General features: G+C 37.4%; 3 protein-coding genes across 4 annotated transcripts; 2 read left to right on the top strand and 1 right to left on the bottom strand.

Moving 5' to 3' along the window:
* Nucleotides 1–762: 762 nt before the first annotated feature.
* Nucleotides 763–8,047, top strand: ddi2 (DNA-damage inducible protein 2). 2 transcript variants are annotated; one of them, XM_065264509.2, is made up of 10 exons: nt 763–1,130; nt 1,673–1,799; nt 1,879–2,145; nt 2,279–2,405; nt 2,515–2,642; nt 2,817–2,945; nt 3,662–3,765; nt 4,090–4,282; nt 4,710–4,761; nt 5,336–5,424. In XM_065264509.2, exons 1-9 carry the CDS (start codon nt 993–995, stop codon nt 4,718–4,720), a joined length of 1,224 nt encoding a protein of 407 aa, XP_065120581.1. In that variant the 5' UTR covers nt 763–992; the 3' UTR covers nt 4,721–4,761; nt 5,336–5,424. The 2 variants fall into 2 exon arrangements, with proteins under 2 accessions (XP_065120581.1, XP_065120580.1); XM_065264508.2 differs by lacking the exon at nt 4,710–4,761 and having other exon boundaries at nt 764–1,130; nt 5,336–8,047.
* A 1,058-nt stretch (nt 8,048–9,105) lies between these two features.
* LOC135746239 (rho guanine nucleotide exchange factor 19) lies at nt 9,106–13,967 on the top strand. Its single transcript, XM_065264854.2, has 12 exons — nt 9,106–9,372; nt 9,895–10,062; nt 10,174–10,250; nt 10,375–10,622; nt 10,695–10,855; nt 11,252–11,404; nt 11,482–11,611; nt 11,715–11,786; nt 12,877–12,969; nt 13,040–13,191; nt 13,544–13,708; nt 13,828–13,967. Exons 1-12 carry the CDS (start codon nt 9,221–9,223, stop codon nt 13,868–13,870), a joined length of 1,614 nt encoding a protein of 537 aa, XP_065120926.1. The 5' UTR covers nt 9,106–9,220; the 3' UTR covers nt 13,871–13,967.
* Nucleotides 13,968–14,033: 66 nt separating this feature from the next.
* tomm6 (translocase of outer mitochondrial membrane 6 homolog (yeast)) lies at nt 14,034–15,313 on the bottom strand. Its single transcript, XM_065264856.2, has 3 exons — nt 15,113–15,313; nt 14,262–14,386; nt 14,034–14,177 (listed from the first exon to the last, which is right to left on the bottom strand). The coding sequence occupies exons 1-2, from the start codon at nt 15,205–15,207 to the stop codon at nt 14,290–14,292; spliced, it is 192 nt and encodes a 63-aa protein (XP_065120928.1). The 5' UTR covers nt 15,208–15,313; the 3' UTR covers nt 14,034–14,177; nt 14,262–14,289.
* Between the last annotated feature and the right edge of the window lie 54 nt (nt 15,314–15,367).

The following is a 15,367-nucleotide window of genomic DNA, read 5'->3' as shown; positions in this document are numbered from 1 at the left end:
TGTAATTTTACGTAAGTTTTTCATGGAATTTTAAGCAATTGCTTAAAATTTCATGTAAAGTTGACTCAAAAAACTGGATGCAAAAATGATGCACTATGTTTTTAAGTAAATCCAGCGTATTATGTTTAGTCCACTGCCTAGTTAGTTATATTTACTAAAATAATTCAAGTAATTTCAACCCATATTTATTAATTTAATTTCCTTCTTACAAATTTTAAATGATAACATTCAGTTGAATTTACTAAATAGTGTGCTCATTTAGAATTACTCACCTTTTTGTGTTATTTTTACAAAAATTTGGTTAAAAACAAGAATTTTTTTAGAATTTGCTCTTTTTATTTAGTTACATTTACTAAGCCACAAACGTATTTTTACAGTGTAGGAAATGATTCAAGTAATTGGAGCTTTTGGTGTTTAAGAAGCTCTGATTTATTTGTTTCCATTAAAAAAGTTTGGAACACTGTCAATGCTGGGATAAAATCTCATTAATTATCAAGTTTTAATAAATGTGAGTATTTATCACATTGAAATCGTTGATTAAATTTTTTTTTATAGGAATAAGCGAGTGCATGCGGTGCCACAAGAACCAACTTTGCATGACATCAAAGTACCGCGAGAGCAATTCGTAAAATCATACTGAGGATACTGACTTTGAATTGCTCTCGCGGTACTGTGATATCATCCGCTTGTTGATTCTCGAATCGCTGCATGACGTCGAACCATCCTTTCACTTCCTGTCTCAGTGATGCACGACACACGTAATCGATTTACGGCAGTGGCATAAGCGCTTTGGAAAGGAAGTGAACGAGAAGGGAATTTCTTTACAAGTGAATTGTGTTTATTTATCACGTTGTTTCTCGATGTGCTTTACTTTGCCGTAACAACAGCTTAAACAGGACAAGCCTGGCCACATTTATTAAAGAGACCTTTGGTGTGGAGGCAGTTTGTGACAGCGAGAGAGATTTAACCGGGTTCCAGTGACCCCGAGCGCAATGCTGCTCACCGTGTTTTGTGCACCGAGGGACCGCTCGGAAACCACCTTCGCCCTGGAGGTTTCCCCGGAGCTTGAACTCAGGGATTTTGTGGCTCTTTGCGAGCTAGAATCAGGAATACCCGCTGGGGAAATTCAGGTAAACATCTTCTAAAAGTCTTGCAACATAAGTTAGCAACAATGCTAGCGACCTGACTAAACAAATTATTTCCAAGCCGGTGGGTTTATGTTATAAATAGTATGTTATGACCATCTCAACAGCACGACTAAAAAATAATTAACATGTCATGTTTAGTCTGGTAACTAGTATTTGTCGAGCCAAACTATTACAATGAAACCTAGTTTGTTTGCTAAGCCTGAATCCTGTCGTGCAACTTAATCGTGTGAAGCCCCCTTTATGGAAAATAAAGAACGTAAAAACATAAAATGCTTAATTTCTTGCTTGTTTTTCATAAATGTGTAAATGGTAGCAGATGTGAAAAACGAAAGAGAAACAGTTTTGGATAGTATCCTCTCAAAACCAGCTTGAACACCAACCAAAATTATTTTATTTTTGTGTCTGCGATGAACCGTACAACTATAAAGTACTTCGAGATTTCTTTCATCTAAGTAAAATATGTTATCTAAGTTTTTATGAATTAAATAAATGTATTGCATCCGTTTCTGTAACACTCCTAACAGATCACATATGCAGAGCAGCATCTACAAGATCCCACCCGTGCCCTGGGCAATTATGGGTTGAAGGATGGAGACGTGATAGTATTGAGACAGGCAGAGAGGACACGAGCTCCACCACCAACAATGCCTGGTAAACCAGCATAACTAGAATGGCTTCATAAAGCGCAAACTTATCAACCCATTAAACATAATGACTCATAATCTTTCAGGTCTGCCTCGCATCGATTTTAGTTCCATCTCTGTTCCTGGAAGCTCATCAGGAAGACAAAACAGACCGCAACAAACCCCGCGTCCCAGTGCCACCCAGTCACAGCAGCCCCAAGCTACCACCCAAGACTCAGCCTCAGGCGTTTCTTCTCAGGGACTGGACAACCCCGCCTTGCTCCGTGATATGTTGCTGGCAAATCCACACGAATTGTCGTTGCTGAAGGAGCGAAACCCCGCCCTTGCTGAAGCGCTGCTGAGTGGAGATCTTGGTAAATAGACAGTAGGGGAGAATAAACTACTCGATATTGTAATGCAATTCAAGTGCCTTTGGAAAAAAGCGTCTGGCAAATGCATAAATAAATGTCTGATGTCCATAAAATAATTGTCAGTTTCTCTCCTCAGACCGTTTTAATAAGGTGCTATTGGAGCAGCAGCAGGACCGAGCACGGAGAGAGCAGGAGAGAATCAGACTGTTGACCGCTGATCCCTTTGACTTGGAGGCTCAGGCCAAAATTGAAGAGGAAATAAGGTAACAAATAATGGGTGAGATGATATAAAGAATAAAATCGGATCATAAGAACCACACAGCATAGAGCTAAAAGTTAATAATGCATGATATTGTTATTTTTAAATTGCAGACAGCACAATATTGAGGAGAATATGACCATTGCAATGGAAGAAGCACCTGAGAGTTTTGGCCAGGTGGTCATGCTCTACATCAACTGCATAGTCAATGGACATCCAGTTAAGGCCTTTGTTGACTCAGGTAGTCATATGATATTTTGTAATTTTTTTTGTTTGTTCTTTTTAATAGGAAGTTGCATTGTTAAATAATTAATTTTTAATTACTAAGCCTCAGAGAGTGTCACTTTGCTAACTGTAATATTTGAGATTTCTTTGTAAAAATCTAATAAAACGTTTTATTTTGCCGGACATTTAGGAGCTCAGATGACCATTATGAGCCAAGCATGTGCAGAGCGGTGTAATATCATGCGTCTGGTAGACAGGCGCTGGGCTGGCATTGCCAAAGGCGTTGGCACCCAGAAAATAATCGGCAGAGTTCATTTGGGTATGACATTTATTTCAGTTAACCTATTGTCACTAACAATGGTGGCCGGTGAATTCTTTCTTTAGGGTGCGCGATGCGAAGCTCATCAAAACATGTATTTAGCCCGTTGTGTGTGTGGCTCGTCATGTCAAAATATGTGTTCGGCATGTCATTTAAATTTATGTACATCACGCATCATGTCAAAATATGTGCATGCTGCAGATGCTTCGAAGGGGTTTATGATAAAAGAGACGCTCATGTTTGCCAGATACTCGTATGTAATTAGAGTTTAGTGTTAAATGAGCGTATTAGCAAGTATTTTGTAAACGTCACCGTATTTTTTTTTAATCATAAATCCCCTATGATGCACATAGATTCACATGACGCACCGAAGACATATTTTGACATGACGAGTCACATGACACTCCCAAAACATGTTTTAAAAAATTCCCGTCCCTCGGAAGAGAAGTCACCGGCCACCACTGGTGCCTAATACATTTGTATGACTCCTACAATAAGTATACAAAATATGTAACCCAGATAAAGTTATTTGTGATTCATAGTTTTTTTTAAATCATCCTACATTAACATTTTGTGGAAATATAACCTTAAAATCTTTAATATTGTCTAAGTAAGGTCATGTCAAAGATTTAAATCGTGAAATCAGACTTTGATGCTCATAATGCATTTATGACAATATTTATGATCAATAAAATGTAAATATATTTATGATCCAGCCCAGGTGCAGATTGAAGGAGATTTCTTGCCATGCTCTTTCTCCATTTTGGAAGATCAGCCCATGGACATGCTGCTAGGACTTGACATGCTGAAGAGACACCAGGTCTGATTGAAACCATTGGCCTCTAGCCAATCAAAATGTGTTATTTGTGTAATAAAATCTATGTAACTGTTGCAGTAATAGAATGAAACTTATCGGATATAGATTTGCTCCATTTTACCAAGACATACAGACCATTTGGCAAATCATTTTTTCAGCAAGCTGTTCAGTTCTTATCCACATGAGTACATCAAAAATATAAACTATTACATTAAAATTCGTAAGCAAATGTTTTTAATTCCTAGAGATAGTTTACAGTGGATGTTTCTGCTTTTATGTATCCCACTGGCTGTCATTCAACCCACAACCTGTTTTGGTCTTATTTAGTGTTCTATCGATCTAAAGAAAAATGTCCTCCTGATTGGGACAACGGGTACAGAGACACGTTTTCTGCCTGAGGCAGAGCTACCTGACTGTGCCCGGCTGGCATACGGGCCAGAGGGACGAGAGGAAGCACAACCCGAGGAGATTGCGGACCGAGAGCTGGCGGAGGCAATACAAAGATCTGTGCAGGACAGCGGTATGATGCATGATGTGCAGATAGAGAAATTGCACGGCTAACAAGTTGTTATAGATTTACAGTTTTGATGCAAGGAATTAATCCTTCACAGCACTTTATAGCAGAATTTCTTGGTTTAGAATCAGAATACTGTAATGCGTTTTCATTTTGTGAGGGAAATATCCTTGCATTTGTATAGTTTGTTTATCCTGGTTGCAGTGCAAACCGGTTACTCACCCAGTTCACAAGGTGCTGTACAACATCAAAGTAAAACTTATAATACATAAACATAACTATATCACAATGCATCAGGTTTGAATACCACCTTGTGTAACTAATGTGACTGATGTATGCATGCTTCCTGTTTCACTTTTTTTGAATGCATTTTGCTAATTTTCTGCCTCTTATTGCATGCAATGTGTGTTGTTTGTGTGCTAACTATGAGCAGGACAGCACTGATGTCATACGGACTGACAGCTGGAGAGGGCTCTACCTACCAGGTATTACAGTCACATGGACACAATGGATGTTTAGTTACCATATTGCAATATCTGAACCAGACCTATACATAACAAACATATCAAACATTGGTACGCACAGAAAGGGCATCCATTTTGTGAGTAAGACCCCTCCTATCTTTAATCAGAGTTTTTTTGTGCCTAATTATGACCAGGGGCGCAAGAAGATGTTTTAGGTTGGGGTGCTGTGTGTATGGCTGAAACCAGCTATGACATCACAGAGGTCTGGACCACTGTAAAATCTTAAATATTTTCTCTGAATGTATAATAATTAGTTAAACATCTTTGGTGGGTAGGTGGAACTAAGAGTGGATGCTATTTGCACTTATAGAAAAAATGAATAAATATAAATGGACCAAAATTTGTGTTGCAATTACAATCCTGTGTAATTAAAGGGTGCTGCAGCACCCTCGCCACCCCTACTTCCTGCGCCCCTGATTATGACGCTAACTATTGTGCATGGTTTTGGAAAATTGGCTGAGCTTGCATGGTTTTATTTACCTTAGGAAATTATTTATATATTAATAATTTGAAGCACTGTTGTCATATGTTATAGATATTGAAGATGGAAAAACTACCTCACCACAATCCCTGCCATTTAAACCCCTCAGCAAACCTGCAACATCTTCGACCTCAAGTCATCCCCATAGTCTTAACCTAGACCGTTCCAAGTCTGCCCCAGCCACGATAAACCAGGGAGCACCTCCGGTGAATATTCCCACACCAACTGAATCAATTGAATCCTCTCTAGAGCCTGTAAAAGAGGTTGAACCCTCTCCAGATCTCTCTGATGACACCTTCAAACCTCAGTCCCAAGGACTAGCTGATTCATCTTGCTTAAAGACAACAGATGCTCCTATCCCAAGCACTCTTCCCTCTCAGGAACCATTCTTCACTACTGTGTCCGAGAACAACGAAGGGAGAGGAAGCACGATATCAGGAGATTCTGTCAGTGAGATAGACACGGTCATGGGGGAAAATATTACTTCCTCTAGTAACGTATCAGCAGAACCTTCTTCTTTTACTCTTTTTAACCCATGCTCTCAGACATTAGATCAGGAGGTGGACATGGATGTTTCTACAAATGCAAAATTGGAAATTGGCCATGACGTCCCTCATCAAGGCAGTGTGATGGAAGATGTTTCCGAGGCTGAACCCCAACTCATGCCTGTTCCAGAGATGAACCTTCAACCTTGCTCTTCTGAGCCCTCTCCGGTCCATTCAGACTCTGAAAAGAGTATGGATGGTGGGCCAGCCATGGAGAGTGAACCAGTGTCCTCTGGTAGAGACCAGCGGGAGGTGGACAACACTCCATCTCTGGCTCAAGCCCTCAAGGAGCTACATAAGCTTCTAATGTCCAACAGTTGTCCCAACAAGAGCCCTCTTTCAGACCTTAATACTCCAACACCCAGACAGGATGCTGATGGAGTTGCTCAGGTTTCTGCTGTCAATCCGAACCCAACTGATGTTTCTCATACTGCCACAACAAACGACAAGGACGAAAGCGTTGCCAAAGCTGACTTGACTTCTCAATCAATGGATGATACGAAAGACTTACCAGCTTCTAGCAATCCAAGACACTTAGAGAGCCAAACTACAAGTCTACAAGTAGATCCCAGAGATGAACCAAGTATTCAGTGCCCTGACGGAAATCCCGATCATGAAGATTCTGGGTTGGAGACTTCTTTCAAGGAAGAAGGTCAGGAAGGGCCGAACATTGCAGATGGTAACACCTCAGGCTTTGACACCGCTGATCTGCCTCAGCAGTTACTCCCCCTTTCTGTAGCATCTGGCTCATCAACCGATTCTAGCCTTGAGCCTGTTGCATCTCCTCATCCTCAAACACAAGGCCCTGAGATGGATCCTTCCCTTGAAGACCCCATCCATCCTTCATCACAGCCCACAATTGGGCAGTTTCCACTCGAGCACATGCAAAGGATCCAGGCATCGGGGTTCTCGGCCAACGAGGCTGCTGAGGCGCTGGAACAGGCTCAAGGCAACGTGGAGCTTGCCTTACTGATGCTGCTAGCAAGAACGATCACTGTGCCCACCTAGACTCAGAATCAACACGCGGTGGCATCAGTTCAACATCTGAGCCTTTTTCATGCTGTGGTTTTTCTTTAGCAGTCCTCATTGTTTTGTACTGGATGGTCTATGAAATTATGGCTCTTAACTTTGCCAACGTACAGAATCAATTTTCGAGATGCTGGCCATATCTCAATTGTAACAAAACAGTGTCTGCAGTCTTTAAAAAAAAAAAGTTTTGCATGTTGCCTCGGTTGTTCCTAATGGATTGTTGGTTTTATGGGTTTGAATTGAATTAATTTGAACTGTCAGACAATTAACATAATAGAAATAATTTACTTCAACCTCATCCAATAACTGCATGGTTTTAGATCTCAAAAGTGATTTTTGTCCCTGATGTTTACTGAACTTGAAACATATCACTGTAAAAAAAAGTTGTATTATTTGTAGTAAAAGTAAATTACCTGGTTACCTTAATTTTTGAGTTTATTCAAATTTTAAGTTGAATAAATCCAAAATTGTAAGGCAACCAGGTAACTTTTTAAGGTTGAACCAACAAATCTTTTTTTTACAGTGTATGAAGCATCAGAATGAGCTTGTTTCTTACCATTCTGAGATGTTGGTGAACTGGTAGAGCATGCATTACAGTCATCTTCCAGTCGTTTCAATTGGCAATAATGTCCAAACATCTCTAAGGTCATTATTTTTTTATAGTTGCCAATCCTGTATAACTTGACATGTTTTCAATAGGTTGCCTTTAAAATAATTAAAAGTGTAGATTTTACCAAAACCTCGTATGTGTTCGTTGTCCATCCTTGACAGTAGTAGTGATTTATAAATGATGCAAATAAGGGTGAAAGTATCATAACTGTTTGAGGAACGCTTTTATCATCATCATCAGTTGTGTATATCTTTTAAGGTAGGATTTTGTGTTAGTATTTTTATATTGTGTTTTTGAGTGGATAAACGGAAAGAGATTTCTGTCTCCGAGCAGCAACCACTACATTATGTTGAATTTTCTGTGTTTGATCTTATTTGTTGACTCCTGTCTAGACAGTTTTGATTTTATTGTAAAGTTCGGAAATGCCCTTTCCAGCTGTCTATACTCTCTTGTCATGTCTACATCTCATCATTTTATAACTGTAATCTCTGGGTCATATATCAGTTGAGATCAACCTGTTTGAAAATATTACAACTTGTAAACAGTTCAAAACCAAATAAAAGGAAAAAGTGATTCTTTATATTTCAAAGTTTCGAGTGTGTGTTTCTGGCTGTTCTTTTAGATTTTTTCAAATATTTCTGATAAATCATACAAATAAACGCATGTCTGGGTTATACTCTATGCCAAATGTATCATATTTTATATAAAAATGATTTAAATTCTAAGTAGGGCCATTTAAATATTTGCATTTGTGACATTAATCTAATCAAGATTGGAAGAACTCATTGATTTCGACATGACCTTACTCAGTCAATATTAAAAATATCAAGGTTATATTGTTCTTTATATGATTTTATGTAGAAAACAGTAAATTGCAAAAAAGACTAGCTGGGTTTTTACGGACTGGGTCATATATGTGCTGTTTTTAAACAAGGTAGCAGAGGCGGACACTACTTAAGCATTTTAAGTATTCATATTTTATCAGTTTTTTTTTACTTTGGAAAACATACATTCCAAAGCATATTATAATAATTTTTACTCCACTACAATTCATAATTTCAAGTTTTTGGTTTATATTTATTATTTAAGTACATAAAACATCTAGCATTTTTTTACTTTTACTTAGTATAAAGTACTTTTGTACTTTTCCTTAAGAAAAGTAAAAGTAAACAAATGTCACAATTTTATGTAATTAGGAATTAAATCGATTTTAATATACAATATAAAAGGAATACACAGTATTCTATGCTTTAGAATGTAGTGAACATTTTTTAGAAAAGTAAATTTTCCCCCCAAGACAAACACTCTTATAAAACGCTTGGAAAATTTACTGTAGTGTCCGCCTCTGCGAGGTAGGAAATTTCTCCCAGATTCCCATTTTGTATTTTATTGTGCTAAATGTTTGATAGGTTTGGTATTTGGGTTTGAAATTTAACACAATCAATTACTTTATTGATAATAATAAATTATTTATACTTAGATATGTTATATGTTTTTTCTAATATAAACATTTTTATCACCATGGCATGTCCAATCAAATTCTGGGTGTTAAGTGAAATCGGTTGTTTGCAATTGCACAGGTGAGAACACTTGTAAATAAATAAGATTCACGTGACTCGTTTCGCCAGTTTTTAATTGGTCTTGAAAGTGACATAGAGCTTTACTGTATAGTAAAGTTTTGTACGGAGGAATTAAATATCATTAATTACATCTTTGACACAAACCTTTTCTGTAGGTGATAAACAAAGCATTTGCATGGCTTTTGTCAAGGAAGATGAAAGGTCATTGGACCATGGAGATATGATGCCTGTTGTAAAAGAAACAGAAGTTGTGCCTGTTTGTCCTAGGTTGGATGAAAACAACCCTAAAACAAGTGAGGACTGTATTGCACCTGAACGATTTAATTGGTAAGTAACATTCAATCAAATAGGCGGAGTTTGGGGGCAGAGACCCGTGATTTTGTCTGAACCTTGAATTATAAGAATAGGCTTTTCGACTTCATGCGGCGCCGCAAGATACGACCGTCAGATGACGTCAAAGTTCCGCGAGAGCGATTTTAAAGCAAACTCCTCCGTATGATTTCGCGAACTGCTCACGCGGTACTTTGACGTCAACGGGCTGTCGATTCTTGCGGTGCCATATGAAATCGAACAAGCCTAATTTGTATCTTATTTCTAATCTTAGTATTTTAATGGGTAGACTGAGTAACGTCAGGCTAAAAGTATTTTAATTTATTTAAATCGTACTTAAAATCCAAGAAAGTGCACTCTCGCTTATCTCAAAGTATTGCAGTACCCTTGTTTCCCGGTAGGTGTCCCCAAGCACAAACTCTACTCCGCCTATGAACGCGTTTCATAGTTTGTAAAGTTTTTTTATTTTTTATTTATTCAACTAGTGGTTTAAAGTTTATTTTGATGTATCCTTATTAGCACCTCCGATGGACTGTCTGAAGCCCTTCGATCTGTTGCAAGCTCACAGTTATGGTTTATGGCGTTTTCTTTACCCCGTTCATCATCTTTGTTGTCTGTTACCTCTCAAGAGAGCGCCAGTCAGATGGACTTCTCTGATATGAGCCGTGGGGAAGATGAGGTTAGAAGGTATGCCGTTTATGAGACATAAATAGCTGCAGAAATACCCAATCATTTTTATTACACACTTGCGTTTGCATGTAAATACAAAGCCGTTACCTTTTCCTTGTTTCATTAAAGGGCAGATGAGGTGGATGTCAACACGCAACAAGAGGAAACGTATGTTGCCAAATATGAATCAGAGTACATCAAGTGCTGTAAGTATGCAAAAAATATTTTCTTTTTTATAAAATGATAAGAGCGGCATTATACTAAATAGTTGATGAATGAACTCAATTGAATAGTAGCTTTTATTCATTATTCATCTTATTTCATTTATAGCTGTGCCTTTATATCAGGAGTATTGGATGAATGCCGTGAAGAAGGATTTACACAGGGCACGGCAGAAAGGGTTTTCAGAATTGGTGACATCTGTACGTCTTCCTAGTCTGAAATCTACCCCTCCCTCAAGCCCTGCTGTCTTGAGCCCCACAGAACAGCATGTTAAATCATATGCTTTGTGGCAGGAGCTCCCACAAGCAAAGGGTCTGCTAGGTGCCCTCACCGCACCCGAGATCCAGCTTCAAGAGGTGTACATTGCAGGAGAAAACCAAAAACTGCATGTTTTCAAATCTTGATGACACTTTTTGTCTTCTGTCCAGGCCATGTTTGAGCTGATCGTGTCAGAAGCCTCCTATCAGAAGAGTCTGGTGGTAGCGATGAATGTGTTTCAGTGCTCGGCAGAACTTAAACAGATCCTGTCTCGTGTGGAGCATCACGTTCTGTTCTCCAACCTAAAGGAAGTCTGCAGAGTCAGTGAACGGTAAAGACCGAATAATTTGTAAATGTCAGCTTTCAATTGCCTTGCATTGCCATGAAACATGGGGGTAAGTCAGTTGATGGCATTACTATGGTAAACTGGATGGTTCCTGGTCTGAAATTGTATGGACTATATTCAAAGCTTCACCTTTAGTTATGTTATTTTTATTTATTGAATATTTATGTTTTATATTGATGTATAGACACCTTATGCAAATGCTGATCATAAGAATTTCCACACAATGATATGCATGGTATGATCTTATTTTTCCACAGTTACTTTTTATAGTTACTAGATCTTATTCATGCTTTTATGAATATTGGCATGCAACCTATTCACAACGATCTATGCATTAAATGGCTACATACATTGAGTAACTCTTGAGTAATCTGCTTTAAGGTTTCTGCAGGATCTTGAGTCTCATCTCAGACAGAATGTGGTGATGTCACAGACTGGCGATATTGTTTTGAATCACCAGCTAAGCTTTAAACAAGTCTATGTGCCGTATATCACCAACATGATGTACCAGGAGGCTCTCATCACTCAACTGTTGTAAGTATCTCTGTATTTTCACATTAATGTTTCGGCATGCAATAAAAATGCTAATGCTATTTTGGACCTCCAACTAGACAGAGCAACAAGAAATTCGCAGTGATTTTGAAGAAACTAGAGAAAGATCCGTTATGCCAAAGACAAACGCTCAAGTCATTCTTGATCCTTCCCTTCCAGAGAATCACACGAATGACACTTCTACTAGAGGTTAGATTTCCTTGACACATGTTTTGCAGAAACTTGCAGTAAATGTTGTGTTACTTTGGTCTAATGATATATTTAGTGAATGTGAATTTAATGTTTGGTTCAGAATATCTTAAAGCGAGCTAGAGGTTGTCCTAATGTCTCTAATCTGAAGGAAGCCATTGAAGCTATTCAGAAGGTAAGTGTGTCACAATGTCATCATTTAAAATTTCTGCCTGATATAATGTCAACATTTTATTTAATGGGTCAATGACGTGACGTTAATGACTTTGTGTCCGTATGGTTTAATTAAATGTAAACAACAACAAATTGCAGATTACTTGCATACCTTCTCTTTTTTTTTTTGAGGACCAAGTCTAAAATTTCTGGTTTTATTTTGAAAGAATATTTGGGGGATAATTGCAAAAATGTGGTGTAACCGGTCTGTGTCGATTGGTGTAACTAGTATTTCGATTTTTACATCATTTGTCAAAGATTATTTAGAAAACAGAGCCGTTTTCAGCATATGTCCGGACAAATATTACAAAAACGCATTAAAATTTATATTTAGAAATTACTAATAAAATGATATTTTAATGTTTTTTTGACGATTACGCTTACATGCCATCAAGGTGGATAAAATATTTAATATTTTTCATTCTTTGGCGCAATTGGCGGTTACACCATTTGACATTTTCAGGTCCATTCAGTCTTAACTTTCATAAAAATGGTGCAAATGTAATTTTTATTGCCTAAAATAAACAAATACAATATGTTCATTAAAATATACCTGATGCATGCGGTTAAAACAAGTTTATTTTTGAATTTCTCATTTTGCCAGACTGTTTTTGTCACTGACCCTTATACCGTACCCCCGGTTTCACACACCAGGCTTAAAGGGATAGTTCACACCAAGATCTAAATTCTGCCATTTACTCTCATTTTGTTATAAACCTGTATAAAGTCTTTCTGATGACCACATAGGAAGATATTTTGAGGAATGTCTGAAACCAAACCGACCAATCCCCATTCACTTCCATAGTATTCTTTTTTCCTAGTATGGAAGTCAATGGGGCTCAAGATGGGAAAATAACTAGCACTGATAGATCCTAAAATATACCAGTGCCATAGACACACCAGTAATGTATTTTTCTAATGCATGTTTATACATTTAAATTTAACTAAGGCCTAATCCCGGTTTTAGCAAAGCCTTGTCTGTGAAACCAGACCTGCATGCATTTAATCTGTATACACAGTGCACAAACCGGTTATGAACTTTGATTTTGCAGATAATGGCGGAGTGTGATAGAAATGTCCAGCAAATGAAAAGTACAGAGTTTCTTGTTAATTTGGACAAGTTGGTGGATTTTAGAAATGTCAAGGTATGAAATGTCTTGTAAATGTCCTAATAACGTGTTCGTATCATGATTGTATATTATATTTTTAAATTAGTCCATTCCACTAATCACTCGAGGGCGTCATTTGCTTCAAGAAGGACCTTTGAAACAACTCCTTGTCGGAGGCAATCACAAAGTCTCTGTCGTCTCCCGTAAAGACATCTACATACATCTTTTTAATGATCTTTTGTTACTCTCTCTGAGAAGGTATGATATAAATGATCATTTGTTCAATGCATTTTTTTTAACTATATATTTTGGACCATACATTGTAATTCTAGTCAGGGTTATTAAACCAGGGGTTTTCAAACTTTTTTGATGGCAGGGACCCTTGCATATGATTAAACTTTAGCAAGGGACCCCACTGTTAGATAAATAGTAATATATTATAAAGACAACGGTTCACAAACAAATAATGAATAATTGGCTACACAGACTGTTTACAGTTTTTTTTTTTTTTTTTTTTAACCTTCTGGGTGACCCCAGTTTGAAAACCCCTGGATTAAACCATCTCCTAGTTTTCAAGTAACTGATAGCTCTTGTTTTTGTGTACTTCTAGTGGACACCGGTTCATTGTGCAGGATCATGCCCTGTTTCCTGAAAATGTTTGTGTGGAGGGAATAAAAAGAGAGATTTTAGGACTACCCCCTAACTCTCTCCTACTACATCTGAACAAGAACCACAACAAAACCTCCACCTCCTTTATACTGGCTGCACGTACACTGTAATTTTTACGCTACACACAAACTAAGAGTCATTTCTTTTAAGTTAAGCCTATATTTATAGTTGACTGTTTAAATCCTTTTATCATGAAGTTCTTAAATGGTAAATTCTTGTCTTTAGATTGGAAAAGGAGGCCTGGATCAAAAGTTTATCTTCACAGTAAAAGTCTGCAATTATGAATATCATGCAGATGGTGTGTTCCCAGAAAAACCAAGATGTGCAATGCAAGGAGGTCTAAACGTTAATTCCAACTGACATTATTATTATCTCAAGTAAATTTAATTGATGATGTATATTAATATTTATTCATGAATAAACTGTAGGAAAATGTTCCAGGTTTGTGGGCTTTATTTCAACAACTAGTGTACAGAAAAGATTTACAACTGTGGTCAATAATTTGTATTTCTAAATGGGCTTGTTCAACAAGACCTGCTGCGCAAAATGTCTCTGTTCTTCAGTTTCGGCATCACCTGTGTTAAAAATAGAAACTCGGTTAGGCTTCATCTGTTTTAGAGATGTGAACAGGCAATGCTTTCTGAATTTTTTTACCTTACCTGTGAAATTGTAATCGTTTATCTGCAGTTACGTGATTGGCTGTGGGGACATCAAGTCAAAATCTGAAAGGTTTCTTGCGATCCAAACACCCGCTGCAAATAAACCTAGGTTTACGAGGAGATTCCTGTAATAAGCCCAAAAACATTACATATTTGATTAAAAAAAAAAGGATACTTTTACAAGTTGCATATTGCTTAACCAATAAAAATGATTTATGAAACTAAGACAAAACTGCATTTTTAAAGCGATAGTTCACCTTAAAATGAAAATTGTCATTTACTCAACATGATGATCTTTTTTCTGATTAACACATAAGAAGATATTTTGAGAAATGATTATAAATGCACAGCAGCAAGTGACCATTGACTTCCATAGTAGGAAAAAATATTTTGTAAATGTGATAAATGATGGTAAGCACACAGTTTATGGTACCCATTAAATTCCATCATTTTTTATTCCTATTATGTAAGTCAATGGTCACTATTTGCTGTGTTTATCATAATTTCTCAAAATATCTTCTGTGTTCATCAGAAAAAATAATGTATACAGGTTTAGAACAACATGAGGATGAGTAAATGACAGAATTTTCATTTTAAAGTAAACTATCCCTTTAATTCAATTGAGCATTGAAATGCTTGCGAGGAGGCTCAGGCTTACATTGAATGAACAATTAAATTACGATCAATACAGTTATCCCTAATATCCTCGTGATTATCAATGCCAAGGTTTTAAAAACGTTTAATAATAAGGCATGTAACAGTAATATGAGCCACAGGAAAAACAGATTGATGGTTAGCTATATCAATGATGTTCCCATGGCGTTCAAACAAATTGCAAACTGTTAACAAACCTTCTAAAATCATTTCTGTCCGTCGCAAAACGACAAGCGGTGTTGATCCATCCCACGACACTACTCGGTCGTCCCTCAGCTTTCTTTCCGCTCATTTTATTTCTTGCTAAATTCAACTATTAGCAAGCAAGCGCCTTTGATATTACCTTGAAATTTCTACGGCAAACCACGAGGTTAAGATCCTCACATTACGGATCCTTAGCAGGTACAAATTGTACTGTGAGGTCTGCGATTCCATCGTGTTCGACTTCGCGC

This window comes from Paramisgurnus dabryanus, chromosome 7 (genome assembly GCF_030506205.2).
Source record: "Paramisgurnus dabryanus chromosome 7, PD_genome_1.1, whole genome shotgun sequence".
In the NCBI taxonomy this organism is placed as follows: domain Eukaryota; kingdom Metazoa; phylum Chordata; class Actinopteri; order Cypriniformes; family Cobitidae; genus Paramisgurnus; species Paramisgurnus dabryanus.
Note: the sequence above shows the minus strand (reverse complement) of the source record. Positions and strands in the feature narration are given on the sequence as shown.

What these genes read in the sequence shown, in the direction of transcription:
- ddi2 (XM_065264508.2), top strand. Translation starts at nt 993, where the DNA reads ATGCTGCTCACCGTGTTTTGTGCACCGAGGGACCGCTCGGAAACCACC. An exon ending in TCCACCACCAACAATGCCTG is followed by an intron (nt 1,800 to 1,878) that starts GTAAACCAGCAT and finishes ATAATCTTTCAG; the next exon opens with GTCTGCCTCGCATCGATTTT. An exon ending in GCTGCTGAGTGGAGATCTTG is followed by an intron (nt 2,146 to 2,278) that starts GTAAATAGACAG and finishes TTCTCTCCTCAG; the next exon opens with ACCGTTTTAATAAGGTGCTA.
- LOC135746239 (XM_065264854.2), top strand. Translation starts at nt 9,221, where the DNA reads ATGGCTTTTGTCAAGGAAGATGAAAGGTCATTGGACCATGGAGATATG. An exon ending in GAATGACACTTCTACTAGAG is followed by an intron (nt 11,612 to 11,714) that starts GTTAGATTTCCT and finishes TGTTTGGTTCAG; the next exon opens with AATATCTTAAAGCGAGCTAG. An exon ending in CCATTGAAGCTATTCAGAAG is followed by an intron (nt 11,787 to 12,876) that starts GTAAGTGTGTCA and finishes TTGATTTTGCAG; the next exon opens with ATAATGGCGGAGTGTGATAG.
- tomm6 (XM_065264856.2), bottom strand. Translation starts at nt 15,207, where the DNA reads ATGAGCGGAAAGAAAGCTGAGGGACGACCGAGTAGTGTCGTGGGATGG. An exon ending in GACAGAAATGATTTTAGAAG is followed by an intron (nt 14,387 to 15,112) that starts GTTTGTTAACAG and finishes GGCTTATTACAG; the next exon opens with GAATCTCCTCGTAAACCTAG.